The sequence below is a fragment of the Dunckerocampus dactyliophorus genome, chromosome 13 (genome assembly GCF_027744805.1).
Source record: "Dunckerocampus dactyliophorus isolate RoL2022-P2 chromosome 13, RoL_Ddac_1.1, whole genome shotgun sequence".
Taxonomy (NCBI): Eukaryota; Metazoa; Chordata; class Actinopteri; order Syngnathiformes; family Syngnathidae; genus Dunckerocampus; species Dunckerocampus dactyliophorus.
Genome location: NC_072831.1, coordinates 4,733,180 through 4,758,226, shown reverse-complemented (window position 1 = coordinate 4,758,226; position 25,047 = coordinate 4,733,180). Strand labels below are relative to the sequence as shown.

The window sequence follows — 25,047 nt, the reverse complement described above, 5'->3', positions numbered from 1 at the left end:
CTGCTTCTGAAATGAGCTCCCTTCTACACGTTAGGCTGCTTTTAAGTTATTCAGACGCATCTGGGACGATCCAGGGCAGGGGTGCGACCACTCCTCGATTAATTCGAGTACCTCGATTACAAAAAAATAATGCTGGATCTTTTTCTGCCTGGGGGAATCGATTACGTCGCCAACAAGCTTACGTTGGCCGCGCAGAGGGCGAAGAATGACGAGGACGGCGCGTGAAGATTGAAGAGGAGCGAGAATGCGAAACAAAGACGAAAGTTGTCATTTTGTCTGCAAACAAAACGTAAAAAAAAAAACATGGAGAGAAAATGTGGCTAAACAGCAAGTTGAACACGGTGAACGCGGCACTAGCATACCACAGCAGCACATCGCGTGCGTTGCACCATCGAGTTAGGATGTGTGGCAGACGGGCGCCCTCTACAGGCGGCATACTCGCGCCCCCGTGCTGCTCAGATGTCATCAAATGTCCGCCACGTGACCAAACCTCACACTTCACCGTTAGCCTACGGCGACTCTTCGCGACCGACACGTCGCTATTACTTCAATTTCATCGAGAGTCCGCGTTTAACGGTAAATTCCGTTTTTATCGGCCAATTCCGCGATTCCGTTAACGGGGAAATCACAGGGTCCTCCATGCCGGTGTCCACGTGAGGCGCCAATGCGTCAGTACAGTCATCAACTCGGCTTGTTTCCGTTGATCATTTATACCCGCAGCAGTCATTTTCTTATCCCTGGAAGAATTTATGCAGGCGTATAAAAATGATGGGCCGGCCCGAGTGCACGGCTAACAGAGGGTGATGGAGAACGAGAGCGAAATCTGCTTTTCTGCTAAAGCGAGCCGACTAATCCTTCAGCAAGCCTGATGTGGGCAAACTAATGCCGTATAATCCATGCAAGTCCACGCTGACGCGGTACATCGGCGCCTTTAGGATCACTTCCGGTACACAACTGTACCTCGTCCACGGGCGCAACTTCATGCACTCATCCCTTCTCTTCCAGCGAGTCTGACATGACAGCATTACATCAGCAGCAGAGCACATGAGACAATATGTGCGCCAGTACACTTGTGTTGCCATGGTAACTGCTGCGTGACAGTGGCGCGTATCGATAAACTGTACGAATTGTGGGCTTTTTTAGAATGATCACCCACTTATGGTGAATGAGATGTGTTTTAAAATGTTGACTGTTAAAGAAAAAAAAATCAACTTATGCCATAATTTTGACCGTGATAAGTGAATTTCTGCGAAGTAGGATTTCTTATGTATAAATTGAATGTTTTTGTAGTTACAGCATAAAAAACCTGTTCATGACCTTCTGAATGCAGTTTTTAACATTATTAGAGCCCTCTAGACAGGAAGTAACACCCCTATAGTCACGGTTACGCTCACATGACCCAATATAGTCGACATGATATGAGAAAATAAGAAAATGTAATATGACTCATGCTTGTGTGTGTTGCAATAAGTGTGTTTTGGACTTGTGAAGGACAGGAAGTGATGTCGAGGGTTCAGAGTTGAGTTTCAGCTTGGCCAATTAGGGCTTATTGTGCCTTTTATTGTGAGATCATTCAAACCTGCAATAAAAGCCTGTTGCTCTGGTGCTTGTGTGTCTCACCCAACATTACGGTGACATTGCTGACACTTGGTGACCAGCGTAGAATGCTACATATCATCACGTTTTTCAGTGCGTCTTCTGAATGCCTTATATTTGTATTTTACGTCATTTAGCCATTTTTCTGCTTGAAAATGCCTTTCCATCATGGACAACCAGCATCATCCAACGCACGGCATCATCTGCCGACAGAAGAGCAGCTTCAGTGGCAGATTACTATCACTGCTCCACTGAAAGACTAAGCAGATGCTACAGTTTTGGTGTAAATTAACAAGAGACGTGTATATGCTATTAGCGTAGGCCTTTGCCTTTTGTACGCTTTATTTCGGTTCTACAAAATGTTCACAACAGTGTTGTTACAGCAATGAACTAACGAGTTAGCATTAGCTCCTCGCATTCAGAAGACCATGTATGGTAGAAGAAGTGGACTTACAGCTCCTGTTTTTTGATGTTTTCCCTCCGTTTGTGCATATTTTTACATCGATTCTTGTGTTTTCATACAATGTTTTATGCTCTACGAGAAAAAAAAGTTGTGAATGTACGAGAATAAAGTCATATGTTTATGAAAATATCGTCGTAAATTTACGAGAAAAAGGTTGTACATTTCCGTGAATAAAAGTTGTAAATGTACAAGAATAAAGTTGTAGATTTACAAGAAAAAAGTCGTAAATTTACGAATTATTCTTGTATATTGACGGGAAAAAAACAACCTAGCTTTTGTTTTTTTTACGTTTTTCCTCCATTTGTGCATATTTTAATTTAGATTCTTGTGTTTTCTTACGATGTTTTATATTCTTATCTAACAGAGCTGCTGTCCTAATTTCATTGAATGTTTTCAGTACAATGACAATAAAGTTTTGGTACATGTGCAAATCTTTCTTGTACGACGCAGGAGAATTAAAGTCATTACTTTAGGAGAATAAAGTCTTAAATTCACAAGTAAAGTCGTTATACTTTGTAACAGGCATTGCCTGAGACAGCTATGAAAAGGGGGGACTTATTGTTCTGTGAGAATATTGTTAAAAATAAGCGTCACATGACTGTACGTGTATTTATCAAAGAACATGACAATTGTTATGACAATTACGATGCTAAAAGAACATGTCTGCACGTGCCCTGATCAAATTGATGTGGCAATTGTGAATTCTGAATTGTAATACGTATGTGACAGAACAGCGACACACATTATTACACATTATAAAAACGAGGTGGTTGTACAAAGTAAACAAATAGAAAGAAAAGAACAAAGACTCCTAAAGTATCATTGGAGTATCTTTGTCACAACTATTCAAATGATTGTAACAAGAGAAGAGCGGAGAGACCACTGGTATGTGACAGCTATTGTTCCTAAGTTACAAACTGGATAGTGATGAGTAATCATTTGATGCTATTCCTCTCTGATTCTAAGGTTGTCAACCTAACCTGTGCTCTTGTAAATAGTTGAGGTGCAAAATAAAACCCAAGAAATTCTACTGGTGTTAAGTTCATAAAGCGTCCTCTACGATCTTCTCTGCCTTTTCAAGTTCAGGCTGGTGCCAGTCCTAAACATCTTGACACTTACGTGACCTTTGGCCTTGGGCAAAGCTAATATTAGGACTTCTTTTCTCGTAAATTTACGACTTTATTCTCGGAAATGTACTACTTTTTTTATTTACACGAAAAAGATGTCAATTTGACTTTTTCTGTGTAAATTTATGACTTTTTCTCATAAATGTACCACTTCCCCCCCCTAAATTTACGACTTTTTTTTCTCATTGACAACTTTTTCTCGTACATTTACGACTTTATTCTCGGAAATGTACTACTTTTTTTTTTATTTACATGAAAAAGATGTCAATTTGACTTTTTCTGTGTAAATTTATGACTTTTTTCTCATAAATGTACCCGCCCCCCCCCAACTTCATTCTCGTGAATGTACGACGTTATTCTACATTTACGTCTTTGTTCTCATAAACTTAGGCCTTTTTTTCATTAATATACGTTTTCTTGTAAATTCAACAGTTTTTTTCTCGTAAATGTGCTACTTTTTCTCCTCCGAGATTTACGACTTTATTCTCGTACATTTACAAGGTTTTTTTTCTTGTAAATTTACGCCGTCACTATGGAGAGAAACTTTTTTTTACTTACTACTAGGGTCGCGGGTATGCTGGAGCCTATCCCAGCTGACTTGGGGCGAGGGGGGGGTACACCCTGGACTGGTCGCCAGCCAATGGCAGGGCACATGTAGACAGACAACCATTCTGTGGTAGAATCCAGGCTAATACAGAAGCTTTCTTTGCACTGAACAGGAAGTGACTGCGTGCAGGTTGGGTGCTGTGTAAGCAGGCAGTAGTTATGTTGCTGTTGTGGTTTCACGCTGCTTAGCGATGATGATGAAGGTAACGATACGAAAACATGTCGACATAAACGGACCATTTTTCATAGAAATGACCTCTTTGGCTTTGACATTTTGAATCATAGCATGATGGACCACACATAAGCAGTTTGTCACATTACATAAGAAAAATACAGTTTTATGAAGCAATATTGAACATAATATGCATGCGCTGGAATGTGCGCGCACACACACACACACACACACACGCACACACGCGCACGCACGCGCACACACGATACGTCAAACATTCCATTCTTCGAGCAGGCTCCTCCACTGAGCCTATTAGCAGGCGTCTTCCCTCAGGGTTGGCACTGACATGTCGTATCAGACTCCACCGTGCAAGAGGACACACACACACACAAAAACACACGCACACACGCACACAGACACACACAGACGCACACACCGAGAAAGCATGTAAATCAGAGCAGGACTCAGAAAGCATGGAGACGAAAAGACAAAAGCAGGAAATGATTACTTTCCAGATCGGTGTTTAGCATTTCAACGACGAGGACATTGGTATCAGTCCTATAGCAAGTTAATACGGGGCAGTCGGGCCGATATCGATACTGATGCCGATACTTTTTTCTCCAAATTTTTCAAGATCATCAACGGGAGGTTCAACGACACGACTCCAAACTGGGGGCTTGGCCGCGGGCGAAGGTAACATTCCCACGTTTTTTTTCTCGTAAATAGCATAAAGTCGTAAATTTACGAGAAAAAAAAGTCACAAGTTTGTGCAATAAAAAGTTGTCAATTTATGAGAAAAAAGTCGCGCATGTACGAGAAAAAAACTTTATTTACGAATTTATTCTCGTAAATTTTGAGAGAATAAAATCGTAAATTTATGACAAAACAAAGTCTGAATATTACCTTTGCCCAGAGCCAGTGGTCACATAACTTACTAGTCAAGTTAAAGTACATGTACATGTACTCCTAAATTTACAACTGTTTTTCTCCTAAATTTACAACTTTTTTTCTCCTAAATTTACAACTCTATTCTTGTAAATTTACTACCTTTTTCTCCTGAATTTACAACTTTTTTCTCCTAAATTTACGCATTTTTTCTCCTAAATTTACAACTTTTTTCCTCCTAAATTGCCAACTCTATTCTTGTAAATTTACTACCTTTTTTCTCCTAAATTTACAACTTTTTTCTCCTAAATTGTCAACTCTATTCTCGTAAATTTACTACCTTTATTCTCCTAAATTTACTACCTTTTTTCTCCTAAATTTACAACTTTTTTCTCCTAAATTTACAACTTTTTTCTCCTAAATTGCCAACTCTATTCTTGTAAATTTACTACCTTTTTTCTCCTAAATTTACAACTTTTTTCTCCTAAATTTACAACTCTATTCTTGTAAATTTACTACCTTTTTCTCCTGAATTTACAACTTTTTTCTCCTAAATTTACGCATTTTTTCTCCTAAATTTACAACTTTTTTCCTCCTAAATTGCCAACTCTATTCTTGTAAATTTACTACCTTTTTTCTCCTAAATTTACAACTTTTTTCTCCTAAATTGTCAACTCTATTCTCGTAAATTTACTACCTTTATTCTCCTAAATTTACTACCTTTTTTCTCCTAAATTTACAACTTTTTTCTCCTAAATTTACAACTTTTTTCTCTTAAATTGCCAACTCTATTCTTGTAAATTTACTACCTTTTTTCTCCTAAATTTACAACTTTTTTCTCCTAAATTTACAACTCTATTCTTGTAAATTTACTACCTTTTTCTCCTGAATTTACAACTTTTTTCTCCTAAATTTACAACTTTTTTCTCCTAAATTTACAACTTTTTTCCTCCTAAATTGCCAACTCTATTCTTGTAAATTTACTACCTTTTTTCTCCTAAATTTACAACTTTTTTCTCCTAAATTGTCAACTCTATTCTCGTAAATTTACTACCTTTTTTCTCCTAAATTTACAACTTTTTTCTCCTAAATTGCCAACTCTATTCTTGTAAATTGACTACCTTTTTTCTCCTAAATTTACAACTTTTTTCTCCTAAATTTACAACTTTTTTCTCCTAAATTGCCAACTCTATTCTTGTAAATTTACTACCTTTTTTCTCCTAAATTTACAACTTTTTTCTCCTAAATTTACAACTCTATTCTTGTAAATTTACTACCTTTTTCTCCTGAATTTACAACTTTTTTCTCCTAAATTTACGCATTTTTTCTCCTAAATTTACAACTTTTTTCCTCCTAAATTGCCAACTCTATTCTTGTAAATTTACTACCTTTTTTCTCCTAAATTTACAACTTTTTTCTCCTAAATTGTCAACTCTATTCTCGTAAATTTACTACCTTTATTCTCCTAAATTTACTACCTTTTTTCTCCTAAATTGCCAACTCTATTCTTGTAAATTTACTACCTTTTTTCTCCTAAATTTACAACTTTTTTCTCCTAAATTTACAACTCTATTCTTGTAAATTTACTACCTTTTTTCTCCTAAATTTACAACTCTATTCTTGTAAATTTACTACCTTTTTCTCCTGAATTTACAACTTTTTTCTCCTAAATTTACAACTTTTTTCTCCTAAATTTACAACTTTTTTCCTCCTAAATTGCCAACTCTATTCTTGTAAATTTACTACCTTTTTTCTCCTAAATTTACAACTTTTTTCTCCTAAATTGTCAACTCTATTCTCGTAAATTTACTACCTTTTTTCTCCTAAATTTACAACTTTTTTCTCCTAAATTGCCAACTCTATTCTTGTAAATTGACTACCTTTTTTCTCCTAAATTTACAACTTTTTTCTCATACATTGACGGCTTTTTCACATAAATGTATTTTTTCTCGTAAATTTACGCCTTTATTCTCGTACATTCAGAGAGAATAAAATGACAAATCTGCGACCTTTTTTCTCATAAATTTACAACTTTTTCATGTAAATGCATTACTTTTTTCTCATAAATTTAGTTTTATTCTCGTACATTTAGAGAGAAAGAATAAAATCGTAATCGTAAATGTACGTCTTTTTCCAAGATCATCAATGGGAGTTTCAACGACACGACCACAAACTGGACTGGACCAAGTGGTAAGTGATGGCTTCCAGAACATTCATCATTCAGGCTAGCGGTGTCCAAAGGATGCAACTTTGCCACTTGGATATTTTGCAAAGATGTGCTAAGAAGATGACAGAAACAATTGTTTGTTTCTCATTACGCCTTTAAAAAAAACATATTTTTCTTTACTATTTCAACTCTATGCTACTAAAACGACATTATTTTTCCTGACAATTTCAACTTTTTAGTTAAAATCTTTTTTTTGTAAAACTGCAAAACAGAAGCAATACATTGTTATTTGGTTTGCATGTACAAATGAAAGTTAGCATGCAAGCTAACAAATATGCACCACCAAACAAGCATGTATTACAATGGTGCATGACTCTGTTAGCATAAGTCCAAACTAGCTTGCTTTCATTGGCAGAGAAAAAAGTCTTCTAGAGAGATGACCACAAACATAAAGTTGCAGCAATAAAAGGGATGTCCACAGCATATTTTAAGCACTTACATTGTTTTGAAGCACAAAATGGCGCTTGGACTAAATTGCCTGCTGCTTACGATGGGAGGCTGCTCGATGGCTGCCACGTGAATCCAATCACCAAAGAAGAAGCTCGGGTTTGCAGTAACAGTGACATCTAACGGACAAACGGAGAATTACACCAGCACACAATGAATGAGCTTGAGGGGCAGAACATAAAAACTTTAAATATAATCTAAAAATATAATATAAAATATTTAGACTTTATTCTCTATAAAATGACAGCACTTTGTTTTTCCATGTCTGCTCCCCCGCCCAACTATTTCAACTTTCATCTTGTAAAATTTTCTCCTCGTAATAATATGACTTTAATCTGATATTATAACTTTTTCCCAACCTGATTTTCCAAGGTCTTTAATATATTATTTTAACTTTATGCTCCTAAAATAATGTTATTTATCCTCATGATATTCCGACATTATTCCTGTAAAAAACGCCTTTTTCTCCTTAGAGTACAACATTTCTCTCCTAATATTTTGATGTTATTTCTGTAAAATTACTTGACATTTTTTCATTTGGGGTTTTTTTTATTTAAAAAAAAGTTTAGCGAGTAGATACTTTTTCCAAAAAGCACGTATTGTTGTTGAGTGCCATTGTGGGCCCTACCCCCATCTAAAAGTAGGGGTGCCCAAAGTGCGACTCCAGGGACATTTGCAGCCCTCGGCTAATTTTTTTATTGGCCTGTGGCACATTTAAAAACTATAACTCACAAGAAAACTTTTAAAAAAAAAACAACAAAAATGGAAAAATCAGAATTAATTTTTACAAGGTTAGAGTTAAATCTTAAGAGAAAAGTTGTTGTTTTACAAGAATAATGTAATATAAGGAAAAATCGCGTCATTGTTGTAGCATAATGTTAAAATATTAAAGAAAAAGTTTTTTTTCAGTCGTAATTCATGAGAAACGATCAAAACAACAAATAAAGTTGTCATTTTTAGAAAATTAGGGCGGAAGTGACGCCACTTGCATGCGCTCACGTGTACAGAGGTGTCAAAAACAACGTTATGTATTTCGCTTTGTGTAAAGTAGTCATTTGGTGGCAAACAGTAATAAGCTGCTGATAAGATTAATGTCCGCTCACCATCGTTTTCCTTTTGTTGTGAAACAATGATTGCGTCAAAAAAAAATCCGTAGCCAAGGAAACGCTCGTATCCATAGTGTTATTGGGGCACATAAAAACCAATAAATACAACTTTCAATTTCGTAAGCCCACGTAAGGCATAAATACCAATGCGAACAGCGTATTACAAATACAGTATGATGTAATTGTATTTGTTCCACTACATTTCCATGAACCAAAAAGAGTTGTAATTTTGTCCCCGAAGGCGTACCGTAGGTGTTTCCAAGATGGCGACCTAAGTACGCATGCGCAGTATGAGCTGGTTTTGTTGACAGTTGTTGAAAAAGGTTGTAGCGTAATTACTACTATTATTATTAACAACAAATGTCTCGCTTGTCGTTTTGTGTTTTCAGCTGCAAACATTTACTTCCGAAGACGGCGGTTTTCCAACCAGCCTCGACGGGTCAGTGGCTTTAATGTTTTCATGGTATTACTAAGACGACCTTCTATAGTTTGACGTTTTAGCTTTGGCGTACAGATTCCACCGTGAAAGGCTGCAAGAACAATTCATGGAACTCTTTGGGTTTTTTGTCCAGGATGGTTCCGGGCCGGCAGCGGGACAGCAAAGGACGGAGCGCCTCTAAAGAAGGCTAAAACTCCCCAAGGGAGATTTGACAGCGACGAGGAAAAGCACAAGGATGTTCTGGAACGTAAGGATTCTGACTTTATTGGTGAAAAATGTTTTGTGCATGCATTTATTATACAATTCTAACAAAGTAACAATATCATATTATATTATGTATATTTTTTTAGAATTTGTATTTGTCACCCCCAGGATTCCGTGATGATGTGAACCCTGAGACAAAGGAAAAAGGAGGGCCCCGGGGTCCGGAGCCCACCCGTTATGGAGACTGGGAGAGAAAGGGCCGCTGTGTGGACTTCTAGTTCAATGTTAGTGCATTTGGTGTATTACACTTGAATTTATATACTGTATAAACATCGCTGATGTTTTTACCTCTGGTGAGTAAGGCTGTTGTCCTGAAAACTGGTCTTTGTGTCAACTTGTCCACACCTTTGTTAGGGCAGACTATGTATAAAATATATATATATATATATCCTCACCTCTCTGCCTGTTTGCCTAGTGAGTTTTTATTTTATTTGCGATCATATACGATCTGTTTCCATAATTGAGAGAAAAAGAAACAGTTCTTTAAAATGATGACCCTCGCTTCTGCGTGACACTGTGGAAAATTGTCGTTTGCTGTGGTGTAAAAATGCGCAGGAGCATACGGAAAGGTTTCTAATATGTTGCTTTCCTCACTGAGCTACATGAAGGGGGCTAAAGAGCTAAAAGGCTTGGCAAGCATTTCTAGCAAACACCAGGCGAGGGGTGACCAAAGTTTTCCCACCAAGGAACGGGGGTCCTGCCATATTACAACAACAAAAAAGTTAAATTTAACATGAATATTATAATGAATAGAATATTTATTTTTAAATTAGTGTATTAATTGTAATTTCTTATTTGTATTATATATTTTTAAATGAACTATTTGTATTTGTTTTAGGTAATTCATTTTCATTATTATTTGACGTTAATTTTTTTTTTTTTGCTTTTTTGTCCCACTGTAATTTATGTATATTATGTTTCTGTTTACTGTATATTTAAAGACAAATCAGGTCAGCTTTGTGTTAGGTTACAACGTGTATTATTATCATTAGCGTTATTAGACTTAACTTTTTCTCATTACATTACGCTTTTTTAGTCTTTTTTCCACCTTTAATGTTATTTTATGATGGTATTTTTAAAATAATATTTTCCATTGTAAAAATGTGCCAAACTGTAACGAGTAATGGAGCTGAAGTGTAAAAATGTGCACTTACCTGTCATTCCCGCTAGAGGGGAGTACAATTCCACTTTTATACCGAGTAAGCTTCACGTGCCGCTTAAAGGTTGTGTATTTTTCAGTATTCATGACTGGTGTAACGCATAAGTCCACCTTTCGCCTCAGTTCAACTCGGATAGGCGACCCTTAACAGGACAAGTTGGTAATAAAGTAGATGGACGGATGGTTGTGTACGTATTTGCAGTTGACTTGTGAGTAGGCTGAGCGAGTGATGCAAGTTCAGGACTGCGACACCGACACTTAAACGCAGCACGCTCGGAGAAAGGAGGCTGGAACGAAAATGGCGAGGGCGAGTCACCGCAAGCCAAGACACACGGTCAGCTGTTGAAAGGGACCGTCCTCAGCCTAGGAGACGTCATTTATCGTACTTTTCACCCATTCTCAATTGGATTCAACCTCCGGCGTGGAGACGTACTTCTGTGGACGTAAAGAAGAAAAAGTCTGGTGAGTAGTGACGTCAAACGGCATTGGGCTATTTTGTACTTTTCTTACCGCCACAACGATGTAAAAGTGTACCAGTGAACCTAAATGTTGCATTAGTCATGTGCGGAGATTGCAGATTTTAGGCTGGACGTTAATTCACATGTTGTGGTGAGTTTTTATGTTACTCAGCAATGCTGCTTTACTGTCTTCTCATAGGTGGGTCATTGCATGTTGCTATGGTTACACAGGTACCACTTGTTAACAGCAGGTTGCACGTTACCACACAAACCATCTTTTTTAAAACATGTAAACACCTTAATCGTTTTTTGGGGGGGGGGTGCCATTGCAGGACCCTTCTGTTTAGTCTGATGGACACCTCTGAGGGTGGTCTGCCATGGAAGGCAGACGTTCCACAAATGAGACCTAGAAAACCCCTGAGACAGACTACAGAAGACATTGCGGGTGGCAAGGGAGCCAAAGAATGGGCGACCCTTAACAGAAATGTTACAATGGCGCCCACTTCCAGGTGTCTGACTGACAGGCGGTATGTGATCAGAAAGCCTCTGTTCTCCGTCCAACAGCCATCCATTTTAAAGAAGACACATCAAATTAAGCATCCAGAGAAGGCAAGTATTGTGTATTTATTGTCTTTAATCATTCATACAGCAGTGACAGACACAGTTGTCTAAATCAGGGGTGTCCAAAATGCATCCTGGGGGCCGTTTGTGGCCAGCTGCACATTTTAAAAATATAACTTAACAAGGAAACAAAAAAATAACAATAATAACTTAAGAAAACAAAGTCAGTAATTTTACAGAAATAAAGTTCAAATATTGGGAGAAAAAAGTTGTCATCTAAACCAGAAAAAGTCTTAGAATAATGTAGTATATGAACAGAAATAACGTCATTTTAGTCTAGTTGAAAATATTCGGGAAAAGTCATAAAATTATGAGAAACAAACAAAACAATGAATAAAGTTGAATTTTTTTGGAAAATTAGGTGGCGGAAAGAGTAATAACGTTAAAGTCATAATTACAAGAAGAAACTTTACAAGAAGAAAGTTTCAATAGTTGGAAAATGTAAAAAAAAACAAAAAAAACAGCAGAAATGTAAAAAAAACAGCTGTGATTTTACGAGAATGGAGTCACCATATAAGAGAAAAACGTTGCAATTTTAGGAGAATAAACTTAACATTATGAGAAATAATAATTTAATTTTAGTAGCATAAAGTTGAATTATTAAAGAAAACACACGTTATTTTTTTAAAGTGGTCATAGTATGAGAAACAAAACAACAAAAGAATTTGGAATTTTTTGGAAAATTAGGTTGCGGAAAAAGTCAGAATGTTACGAGAATAAAGTCATATTTACGAGAAGAAAATTTACGAGAAGAAAATTGAAATAGTTGGAAAATGAATAAAAAAAACAACCAATTTTATGAGAATAAAGTGAAAATATAAAGAGACAAAAGTTGCGTGTTATGCGTCTCACAGGAACTATGGTGCATTCAAGGACCACCGAAATCTCAATGCTTGAGGAAAAAACATCAGTGAAGCACAAAGACATAAACATGTAAAAATGTAAATGTATTATCACATATTTGTAAATTATTATCTACTTATGATGAATGAGTTTTTCTACGGGAAAAAAACGGCCTGTTTTCTGACAAAACAAATTTTTAAAATCTTTTTTCTGACCCAAAATGCATGAATTGGCAGGGCCGTGAATGCTGAGTCACAAATGTGTTGGGATTGACTGTATATGGCATTAATTTGACTTTTTAAAATATGCCCAGGGCCTAAAAAGCCTGAAAATGGCCTTGTGTAGATACCCCCGTGATTAGCACCATGAGTCTCATTCAGTCGAACTCTTTGAGCAAATTCTGTCCGTGTCAGATACAGTAGCTGATTTCTTATATACAGTCAGTCGCCCCTCGCCACGTCACCGTTCAAATTTTTCGAATTCACAGCTTGAATGTGTCCTAGCGCTAGTCAAGAACTACGCTTACAGAAGCAAATGTTTCGTATTTCTTGCCTATATGAAGCATTTAAGCATAAAAATGGCTAAATGAAGTAAAATACAAATATGAGGCATTCACAAGATGCATTCTAAGATGTGATGATATGTAGTATTCTACACTGGTCACTAGGTGTCAGTAATGTTACTGTAATGTTTGGTGAGACACACAAGCACCAGACTGGATCACCAGAACAACAGGCACAATAATCCATAATGAAAATTCATAATAAAAAGACGGGCTACCGTAACCCCTGATGTCATTCCCCACAAACACCAGCATTATTATGTCCACTATATTGGGTAATAGGAGTGTAAAGGTGACTACAGGTGTTATTTCATGTCCAGAGGTCTCTAATAAGGTTAAAAAGCGTATTTAGAAGGTGGTAGCCAGGTCTTCTATGCTCCAACTATGAAAATATTCCATTTATGCATAAGGAATTTTACTTGTCAGAAATTCACTTATCACAGTCGAGTCTGGAACCAGTTAACAGCGATAAACGAGGGATTGCTGTCTTGGTTCATCTATAATTTCATTATTTCACAGTCTGTTAGATGGGTAATTATTCAAATAACGTGATTTTCTTTGTGTTGGATTTTTCCCAGGAAAAATATATAAGTGACAACATGACAGACGAAGGTGAGCAATCCACCAAGATGATCTTTCCGACACAGCTCGGACAGGACCCAGTGAGCTTCAGCTTCTGTCCCAGTGATGCCTCACCTAATTCGGCCTCTAACGCAGGGTGCTGCTCACCGCTGCTTATCTCAGACCTCAGTGGCTGCGTAGAACATGAAGACCCTTCTGCTGGACCTGCTTTTCCCAGAAGACCAATTGAGTGCAGGCTCTCCAGCTCCATCTTGGAGATCCAGAAAATAGAGCGTCCTGTGAGGCTGCAACTGACATCCACTGTTCTCAACCCTCCTCATACACCACGCTCCACGTCTTACTCCAAAAGACGCCAAACGGAGTCTAACAGACGTTCTTTAAGTAGACAAGCTATGTCATCTTATGAAGCAAACTATTGGGACTGTGCCATCCCCAAGTCGTTGCACCCAACCCCAAATAGGCAGACTGCAGCCTGGGATCCAAACAGGGAGTACCAAGCCCTGCTGGACTACACCTACCCTCTGAGACCTGGACCGGTGGACAATGAGTTGGATAGCTTTGACCTCCAGGGAGACTCTTTTCAACAACAAGATCCAACCTTGCAGGATTCTGGTGTTGAACTGGATAGCCTTTGTAGGTCCACCAGCCTGTCTGGATTGGACTTAAGCCAGAGCAGCAACAGATGGACCAAAGTGTGGGAGATGCAGAGTGGCGATCAGACAATCAGTTCCTCAGGTCAGCACTCCAGAACATACTCCGGTGAGGTGTCTTATGACACTTTCGGGACAGGCAAAGATGGAGTCAGCTGTCATCAGAATGGAGGTCAGCTTCAGTGTTCACAGCCCTCCTCCTCCATTGCTTTTATCCGTACAACGAGTGTTCTTCCTCAGTCCAGATGTGTCGATGAAGACTTAGACAAGGAGTTCTTGTCTCTGCCAGACCACCTAGAGGAGCTGCAGTTCCTCTCCAGAAAGGTCAGTATTGTGGAACTGGAAGTGGAAGTTTTCCGCTTCTATTGTTAGACGTTTTGAAGGACACCAACCCAAGTGATGGACCTTTTGCACACTTGGGGAGGTCCCTAGCGGCCGTCTAGAGTCCCTGTAGCATAATACTTGTACAATCCGGTGTAAACAATGAATAGGACTGTAATGGTGACTACAGGGGTGTTATGTCATATCTACAGGGCTCTGATAGTGTTAAAAGGAAAACTGCACTTTTTCTTATTTTGCCCATCATCCACAATACTTATGTGAAACATGAACATATATTTATTTCCCTTTTCTGTGCGTTCTAACAAGAGAGAATGAGTTAGCATGAGCCAGCTAACATTGCACACCCATGCGAGGTACCCATTGTGACGATAAAGCCCCCCCCAAAAAAACTCAAAACCACCAACAGTGTTCCATTTACATAACTGACCTGTATATTAGCCAAGCTACAGCAATATTGTTATTGTAGCAGCTAACAAGAAAAACTATACAGTCAAACTTGTCTATAGCGGCCACTAGAGGGAGTCTGCAAAAGTGGCCGCTATAGACAGGTTGGTGTCCAGTTTGAATGTTGACCAGTAGAGGAAAAAAAAGAAAAAAAAGGGAAAAAAATAATAATAATAATGTTGACCAGTAGAGGGCACTGGGGACTGCGGATAAAAGTTGTACAGCACTACTAGGCTTGTTATTATCATGGTTCATGGTTTTAATCCTGAACATGCATGAGTCAAACAGTAGCACATCACATAGTACAATTCACAATTTTGCATGTCCAAAAAGGAGTAGGAAGAAGCAAAGCTTATTTAATCCTACCCCTCATCAGTTTCACATCAGTTGCAATACATTTATTCACCTCTTGTTCCTCCAAGTGTACTTTGTAGGTCTACATGACAATGTAGTGCAATCATAGCCAAGGTTTTTATTTACTAAAAGGAAGCTAGAGGCTTAATAATAACTGATAGAATATATCCACGACCCACAGAACAAAGCTGTGCTAGTAATGTCTTACGCTTGTTTTTAATATTTTACTTTTTATACGGCAGAGTGTCATTACTGCTTTAGTTCATCAGGAAGTGACGGGAAGTGACGGTGGGCGTCCCGAGCAGGAGAGCTAGGCTCAGTGCTAGCTGTGAGTTTGGAGAGAGTTGGGAAGTGTGTTTATGTTGGCGTGGATGTAAAGTCCTGCAGTGTTCTCCGCTGTTAATAAAGCCATTAAAGTGCATCGGCGACGTGAGTCTCTCCTTCCCCACAACAAGCGGCATTACAGTATTGACCAGTGCACACCAGGAAATAAACGGTGTCATTTCTTACAGGCATTGGCTGGACAGCTATGTAGTGGGGCTTGTTTAACCTTTGCCTTGTGGGCAAGCAGGAAGGAGAGACGATGCTGAGAGATGTGTGTGTGTTCTGAGCTGCTGTCTGGTGGCCGCGTTCAGTAAATAAAGTTGGCAGAAGCAACAGGAGAAGTTTCCTTCTTTGCTTCGGAGCTGAATAACACTGACAAGTTAACAGACTAGTAGCGAACGGAAAAGAAGACGGCTTTTTTTGTGTCGAATACAGAAGATGAGGACTTTGATGGATTTGTGGATGAGGATTGATGAAAAATAACGTGAGTACATTCTAAAATACTTCAATTAAGTACAAGTGAACTCAGTTTTGCTCCCGCTGCCGCATGCATGCTAGCGTATGTTTTTTTTTTTTATTGTAGCGTCGCTGGTAGAACGTCCTGTTCCCAGCCTAATTTTTCGGTAATGTTTTGGTGCAAATGCTCTTAAAGTTACATGTTTGACCAGGAAATAGCAAGCTCAAAAGAAGACGGCTTTTTTATGTGGAACAACTGACAGTTTGTGTGGATCTTGTGAATGATTGTGACTGAGCTAGGACTCAGTAATTAAAGTCTACACACGACGGCTTCATTGATTGAAAAACAAAACTTTTTCGTGCATGAAGCTTCTACTTGAGTTGGTAATTTGGCCGCTATATGCAGTCAGATATTGACCAAGGGAGACAAAATGGGTGGCCGCTGGCTGCGTTAGACAGGTGACTGCTATACACAAGGTCTATAACATGTAAATTTGCTGCGGGGGATTTTTCAGTGGCTGCTGTAGGCAGGTGGCCGTTCTATACAGGTGGCCGCTAAGACAGGTTTGACTATACTTATCTGGCGGAGTAACACAACACCTTGCTCGTCTCATCAGCAGACAGAAGAGTGGATACTACTAGCTCTCAATTTCGTGACAAAAACTCAACAAGATGCTCCTTTGGTGTCAGCATTTTTTACCTGAGGACTGGAGTACAAGTCTTGTGCTGGAAGACACAGCCATCCCAATGAGAGCGGACATTGTAAGTGTCATCGCTGTTTCTATGCTGCTGCTGTTGGCGGAAGTAGCGTTAGCTCCTATGAGCTACGTCAAATCACTGCACCTAGGAAAGAAGTTTACATAGATAGTGTAAGTATTACATGCTATCTTCAATGAAGCTGTTAATGCATGATCACAGCATGTATATAAAACCATAAAACCCTGTTAGAGGTTTTTTTTAGAGGGCTTTATAGTCGAAATAGGTACCTCCCATGACGTGCAATGTTAGGCTCACGCTAACTTGTTTTCTCTCGTTAGAACGCACACAAAAGGGAAAGAAATATGTGTTCATGTTGTGGATGATGGGGATGTCCCAATCTTCAGGATCGGGATCGGCTGCCGATCCGCTGTATTTTGAAGATGGGATAATATCGGCTCCCGCCACGAGATCGGGCCAATTCGGTTGCCGTATAGCGTTCATAAGTCTGGGCCATACTCCAACACGGTAGGTGCGATAATGCGCCTCAAAGCTGGTTGCCACTCGACTCCCGCCACCTGCAAGAAGAACACGCAACACCACCATGCAGATATGTCCGTGGTGTACCGTTGTGAAGTTAGTATCATGTTGGATATTTGGCTCCGTAGCTACAGCGGTAGTTCCCCCTCACTGTGCCTGGACTGCTGTGTCATGGTGCCGCTATATAGTGGAGGAGCTACGTGGTGGCCGTGGCCACCCTTGGTCACTCTCCCGCCACGCCATTGGCCGTCTAGACATTTCAGGTATCAACTCTGGCTCTGCCACTGCCGTTGTAACCGTTGGTTGTTTATTCTAGGGACTGTCAATAAATGACTATTGGGTTGAAGAAGTGATTTTGTTTAAAAAAAAAAAAAAAAAAAGTCATATATTGTAAATCACACCACAAATTGATCTATAATTATGTCAAATGATTAGTCCTATCCTAAAAGTATTTTGCACGCCCATTTTTCCCCAATTTTATCTTTTATTGGATTAGGGATCTGACTCACAGAGGTTTGTCCAAAAGCCAAACAATATTGTTGGTCATGCTGTGTAATGAAAAAGAACATTCAGCAATACATTGGTTGCATATTTTTAATGCTTTGAAGAGCTATTTTCATAACCATATTCAATTCCACAAATTCATTATTAAAAAACAAAAAATAATTGGATCGGATCCGAAGCCAAAAAATGTGGATGTTGGGCAAAATTCCAAAAAAAGTGCAGTTTCCCTTTAAAAATGTTATTTTGAAAGTCATAATCAGGTTTTCTATGCTCTAATTTTGAAAATATTCCATTTATGAACATTGAATCCTACATCGCGGTCGGGTCGGTTAACCGCAATAAAAAAGGGACGACTTTAGTTGCAAATGGTGATTCATTAATTGGAGCAGTGATTAATATCACAGTTTTTAAATCATTTGACAGCCCTAATTAATAAGTTTGTTTATTAGATTATTTAATGTCATTTATTTTGTTTTTATTTGCTTTGATTGATTTTTTTATTTGATCTTTTTAACTGAACCAAGCGGGCCCGTAGGTGCACGTCATCAACAAACTTGCAATGGAAAGAAAACAAAGCGCGCCTTGTCTCAATAATGGCTGTCTTAAAAAACACCAAAAACACAACCACATGCTTTGTAGAAAGAGCAGGAAATGCTAAGACATCCTCTTTTGTTGGCCTTGTTTGTTTCTCACAAACAACTGGTGTGTTTCATGGACACATGACTGTCTGTGGGGGTCAGAATGGATCAGATACTCAATGAGCTGCAAATTCATGTAGAACCTTTATCCATTTTTACATTATGTCTCTGTTACAATGCATGTTTGAAGGTAAAAGAGGTCACAGCCGTCCTCGACACAACAAGAACGCCTGAGACGAAACAGGCTAAAGAGGTTGAGGAAAGCAATCAAGACGATGGAAAAGAGAATATGAACGTCGACGTGACCGAATCAGGTACTGAAACTCACGTATTTGTGCTGTTTACCGTTTTTACGTATTACGCTGCGTTTAGTATTCCTGCTAACAAGAGTGACTCTGACATTGCGGCAGTGAGAGGAAGTTCCAGGTCATGGATGGAGACGGTTGGAGGAGTGACTCACGGCAATATCCAGGAAGTGGAGGCCTTGGTGGAGCAACTGTGTGGCTTCAGTCTGAGAGACACCGAGAGAACCATGCCGGTGGACCAGGACCAGGACCAGGATTCTTCTCTGGTACAACATATCCATGTAAGCATGGACCCCTTTGGGTGGCTTGGCTCACGGCTGCGGGTTTGATTCCCAGCCTTTAAGCCTGGTAAATTCTACTATCAAAACGTGAATTTCCACAAAGTAGGATTCCTTATTTATAAATGTGATATTTTTGTAGTTGGAGCATCCAAAACCTTCTAAATATGGTTTTAACATTATTAGAGTCCTCTAGACATGAAATAACACTCCTATATTCACCTTTACACTTATCCAAGATAGTAGACATAATAAGAGAAAATAAGACTTGTACTTGTGAGTGTTGTTGTACGTGTGTTCCGAAAGTGACGCCAGGGGTTCAGGTTTGTGTTTTCATCAAAATTTTTGCCTTGGTTTCTGAGTTTTTGTACAATATTGTTCATAACAAAACTAGTGTTTGCCCTGTACTGTGTCATTTCACGACATCAAACAAAGCACCCTACACATTGCTGAGAAAGTTGCGAGTACCAACACTCAAGAAAGAAGTCAAATTACGACGATGGTGTGCACGTGGCAGATCTTACCAGGATGTACAGGAAGTACAATAACTTCCATCCATTCGTCATTTATAATTATTTTTGCATTATTCTCTGCATGTAAAACTAATATACGCACGTTTGGGGTTTCTGGTGTACGCACACTAAGATGAGACTGCTGGGCTACCAGAAAATAAGATGGTCAATGGTCTTTCATTTCACAGCGCTCAAAGCGCTGTGACACTGTTAGCACATTTACCTACTGATGACGCAGCATCAGGAGCAACTGGGGGTTCAGTGTCTTGCCCAAGGACACTTCGACACGTCAATCGCGGGAGGACGGAGGATGGAAACCGCAACCTTCAGGTTGGGAGACGACCACTCTACCACCTGAGCCATGGCGCCCCATGGCGATGTAGCAGGAAGGATCAGTGTTGCCAACTTGCTGAGTAATGGCAGGGTCACCCGTGACAAACACGTCCTGGGTGAAGGACCAAGACCAGGACAAAAAGTGGCTCAAAAGACCCTAATGAAGAGATAGAACATTGAACCTAGTTTGTCCTCACCTGGATGCAGGTCACCAGCCCCCCCACCCCTCTGGAGCCATGGTGCTTTTGTTTATAACGTGGCAGCAAAACACAGCAGTTGAGCATTTAGCATTTAGATTAGCATTGATAGCCCTTCTCACTTCTGTCTTCCTTACCCCGCCCCATCCACATGCCCAAGGCCAAAGGTCACATAAGTCCCCCCTTTTCGTAGCTGTGTCAGGCAATGCCTGTAACAAAGTTACCTGTTTTTTCTCATTCTCGTCAATTTGAGAATTATTGTATTTGTATTTGTACTTTATTTAAGTCATTATTAAGTCGTAAATGTACGACTTTTTTTCTTGTCATAAATTTACAACTATTTTCGTAATATTACCAGTTTTTTTTTGTAAATTTACGACTTTATTCTTGTAATATTACGAGTTTTTTCCCAAGAACTTTATTCTCGTAATCTCTGATTAGGGCCACACCGAAAAAATAAATAAATAATAAAATACATAATAAAATTTGAAATTTTTGACTCCGCGTTTGCAAGTGCATGCATCATGCCCGCCCCCCCATCCCTGAAGCCCTCTGGGAAAAACTGAATCGTTTTTGTGTTTCAGGTGTTTAGCTCGCTCCTGCAGCGACACATCCGCTGGCTCCACGTGCTTTCCGACAAGACGGACGTGTCGGCTGCACCTGCTGACGGCGTTTCGAGGTCGCTTGCTGAATACCAGGTAACGTGTACGCAACATTTTGAAAAATAATAAAAGGACTGTACAGCATGGACTGAAACGTGGCAGTTTTGTCGTCAGAAGTTTCAGCGAGAGGTGAGCGGCCATCAGCCCCTGATCTCTCGTGTTCTGCACACGGGGGAGCAGCTCCTCAGCTACATGGACGCCACCTCCCCAGGTAAGCCTCCTCCTCTTTTTGCTCTGAAGACAATCGTCATGGACCCACTCATGTTCTTACCCTTTAGTGTTGGCAAACACCTTGATGTTAATTGAGAGGCGGTCAGGAGCCCTGAAGAACCACACTCGACGCTTTTTATCCTCCGTCCAATCTGCCGTGGACAACCTGACTCAACCCACACAGCCAGTCTAGCAGGACACCATGGAGACCGAGATGGAGCATCCACTCAGTCAATGTCCCTTATTGTCCTTTTTAAAAACACATTCTACATCCCAGACAACCTACTTTAGGGATGGAACCGTATGATGCTGGATTTACTCACGAACCCTGATTTTATTGGTTTTGATCCATTTTTGCTGGGGTGGGCGATATGGCAAAAGTTGCTATCGATCTGTTACCAAGTAAATACAGAGCCACCATTGTTAAAACAGATACTTTTTACTTGAAATTTTTCGAGGTCCTTGAATGACTGTCCTTTTTTGGTCGATCATGATGATGAAGCGGTATAGAAAATGGACGGATGGATGATTATCATCAGAATAAAACACAGGACAAACATTTTCAGCAAACTAATAAATAATTGTATTAGACAAATAGTCCAGCTACAGTACATCCCTCGATACTCGCAGTGACCACTCGCAAATAATGAAAAAAAACGCGAGCGATTGAGGCGTCTATAAAAATGTCTATTTTTTACACTCTAATAAAGCCTGGATTATGCTGCTGCATCGATGCGCCACCCTACACTACGCTGGCTCCCTCCTCCCCCTCCAAACCCTCCTGCTGGCTTGACATTGACATTTTCCTCCGATTTTGGCTCAACATTTGCAATAAAGGTGACTGTTGTGGAGCTGCCTCCATCTCCGCTTGTACATTTTCTGCTGTACTATCACATACTGTATTTATACATTGTTACTGACTTGGGGCGAATAAGATGTGTTATCGGCGAATAAACTGCCTATTTTTGGAGAGGGGGAAAAAAAGCACAAATGGGCAGATTTTCAAACAATTTTCTAAAAAATTTTAACTTTTTTTTTTTTTTTTTACAGAAAATCTGTGAATTTGTGGGGTTTACTTGATTAAAAATACAAGAACACGGTTGGACTCACGCAGTGTATTGATAACACAACAAGACAGCCAATACACGCAAACCAGGGCCAAATTTTGGCGTAGATTTTCAACGTTAAACGAAAAACACGCTCACCAAGCGTCCACTGTGTTCAAATTTGAACAGTATTGTGATCATATTGGCGGAAGTGCTCTTACTTTTCTTACTTCTTCCTTTCCAGATGAACAAATGATGACTGTTTGTTATTTCACCTTCTTTGTATGAATGCTTTCAAACCTTCTACAGTTCTGGCGACGCCCACATCGTCATAAGAGGTTGTCGACGTAACCGGAACCATCCAACGCTTGCACATTTACTCGCGACTTTGTCCAGAGACATAAGGACAATGGCTGATAATAAAGCATTTTTGTTTGCGGACATGGTTTTCCTCCGTTTGTGCATATTTTTATTAAGATTCTTGTGTTTTCATGTGATATTTTATACGCTGCTGTGCTAATTTGCTTTTATGTCTCGACTGCAATGACAAAGTTTCCATGCATGAGCGGTGACGTGCTGTCAGGGGAGACTGGTGAGACACAGCATAACATAAATGTTAACATTGGTCCATTGAAGTGTATTTTAAATATGATCTCAATCTTTTTGAACATTTTATTAAGTCAAAATGGCTGAATTAGCACATATCCTGATCACATACAGGAAAGAAACCTAATATGAGGCTGCCGCCAGCGTCTACTCTCAGCTTAGTTTAGTGCACAAGCCCTGCCTACCGCTTGCGGGTTGGTGTTTGTCCGCATGTGGCCAATAATATAACGTTACAGAAACATTTATTATGCACCATGACTTTCTACAGCCTGTGTAATGTCTTTAATGAAAGTGTGACATCATTATTCCTGCTAATCCCACAATAAAATACAATATAAGGCACTTGCAGTACTCTCCTCATCCTGGAGGGGTGGGGGCGTGCGTGAGCTAGAAGGTCACTTTTGTCACTTTCATGCACCAGCTGGTCGTGATACTTTGTGCAAATAAAGTAGTGGTGTGTTTCAAATAGAGCAAAAACAATATAAGACATCATAGTAATTTATTTTGTTAAATTCTTAAGTATATTGCGGTGGCAGCATGATTCACAGCACAGTGGAACCTTGGTTGGTTGTCATTAATTCGTTCCAAAAGGTCAGACTCTAATTGAAACTGATGCTAATCAAATCATTTTTTCCTTGAAGAAATCATGTAAATCCAATGAATCTGTTCCAGAAATACAACAATTTTAACACAAACTCGTTTTTATACTTTTACAATAATAATTCTATTCTAAATGGCTATAAAGTAATCCCACGAGTTTATCACGGTTAATTGAGTCCAGACACAGCCCAGTTAAATTACTTCCCACAAATGTTATTCAATGGAATACTTTTGTAGTTTGTAGAGCATAGAAACCATGTTTATGACTTTTGAAATATGGGTTTTAACATAATTAGAGCCCTGTAGACATGAAATAACACCCCAATAGTCACTTTTAGACTCCTATTGTTTACGTCACATTGCTCAGGCTACAGGATCAGTGCAGGGACATAACAGACGGCTGCCGCTAGCACAGCAAACTAACTAGTTAGCCTCTCTTTACTTATTGGGAAGGGGGGAAATGAGACAAAAACTTACCACTTCCAGACGGAATCAAATGAGAACCTTTTTTCCACTTGATCTCAGCCATGAGATGTCGGCTCAGTTCTGCTCGCTCAGTAGCCAGTCTCCATGCAGTGGTCGTTCCACAGACATAGCATAGACGCAGCACCGAGTGGGCACGTTCACTGCTGCGATAAGTCAACGTCGCCGCCATATTGGATGTGTCAAAAGGCTGCGCTGTAAATGAATACAGGTAAATGTACTTACTTTTATAAAGCGCCTTTCTCCAAAGATATTTAAGTTAATGCCTCTGGTTTATACATTCACACTAATATCTTGGGAAACAGTTCAGCACCAAAAACAATGTTTGTGCGTGCGTGAATGTATAAACGAGAGGCACTAACTTAAATTTGTTGTAGAAAGCCGTTTTATGCAAGTAAGTACATTTACTTGTATTCATTTTCAGCGCAGCCCTGGCACATCCAATATGGCGGCGACGTTAACTTCAGGCTCAGCTCTCGATGCGGCGTCTACGTCGTGTCTCATTACATTACTGATGCCGAGTGACCAGAGTAATCACCTAACCAGGTGTGGGGCGCACAGGCATGCCACACTAACGTAAAAAACATGCGCTGCTCACAAATTTGACGGGACGGTAAAGGCGCTGCGTGAACAAGACTACATAAAGTCGCAAAAACATGGTTACGCCACACTCCTTTCAAAATCAAGTCAGTTGCCTTTATTATGAAAAGAAGAGAACATTTTATTTCTTTGCAATTGTGCACTGAGATTGCAACAACAGACCCCATGTAACCGGCAAATTTCCCCATTGTAGAATAAATACTTTAAAAGTTTTTTTTTATTTACCACATCTCAGCAAGAATCACAGAAGTATATTTTCATTTGTATACAGTCTGGTAGTACAGTATTTGTATTTCAGTTGAAGTAGTACATGTTTAGTCAATGTGTCAGCACTACACAACTGCCGTAAGAGTTTACATTTAGTGTGTATATTAAACAAAACAAAAAATATCTACAGCTCACACACTGGCGGGGATTAAATGTGTGTGTCTTCCTCAAGCTTTCACCATTCAAGCTCTCCTCTCGACCACAAACTGCCGAACAGTAATGATGGGAAACCCCATTCCTTTTAAGGACTGCAGTTCTTGTCGGTTACTGACTGATGGGTACTCGATTCACTCGTCACAACAAGTTGCACCCGTGAGGCAGCGAATCGTTCGTTTTGCCACGGGGCTAACAAATGCAGTAAGTGTAACAGTTGCACAGCTAATGAATGACAAGTTTGTCTTCCCCCCCCGTTTAGCTCACTGTAGCAGGGGTGAGTAAGTGAA

At 39.5% G+C, this 25,047-nt stretch overlaps 1 protein-coding gene and 1 long non-coding RNA gene across 5 annotated transcripts; both read left to right on the top strand.

The window, feature by feature from the left end:
* Positions 1 to 8,876: 8,876 nt before the first annotated feature.
* On the top strand, positions 8,877 to 9,302 carry LOC129192312 (uncharacterized). The gene is made up of 3 exons (XR_008573406.1): positions 8,877 to 8,904; positions 9,019 to 9,068; positions 9,202 to 9,302. It is a non-coding gene; the product is annotated as an uncharacterized LOC129192312 (long non-coding RNA).
* Positions 9,303 to 9,562: 260 nt separating this feature from the next.
* cep68 (centrosomal protein 68) lies at positions 9,563 to 23,025 on the top strand. 4 transcript variants are annotated; one of them, XM_054796197.1, is made up of 9 exons: positions 9,563 to 10,953; positions 11,149 to 11,180; positions 11,282 to 11,558; positions 13,554 to 14,531; positions 18,696 to 18,819; positions 18,916 to 19,091; positions 20,715 to 20,828; positions 20,907 to 21,003; positions 21,071 to 23,024. In XM_054796197.1, exons 2-9 carry the CDS (start codon positions 11,161 to 11,163, stop codon positions 21,193 to 21,195), a joined length of 1,911 nt encoding a protein of 636 aa, XP_054652172.1. In that variant the 5' UTR covers positions 9,563 to 10,953; positions 11,149 to 11,160; the 3' UTR covers positions 21,196 to 23,024. The 4 variants fall into 4 exon arrangements, with proteins under 4 accessions (XP_054652172.1, XP_054652171.1, XP_054652173.1 ...); XM_054796196.1 differs by having other exon boundaries at positions 9,563 to 11,558; positions 13,554 to 13,587; positions 13,693 to 14,531; positions 21,071 to 23,025; XM_054796198.1 differs by lacking the exon at positions 11,149 to 11,180 and having other exon boundaries at positions 21,071 to 23,023.
* Positions 23,026 to 25,047: the final 2,022 nt, after the last annotated feature.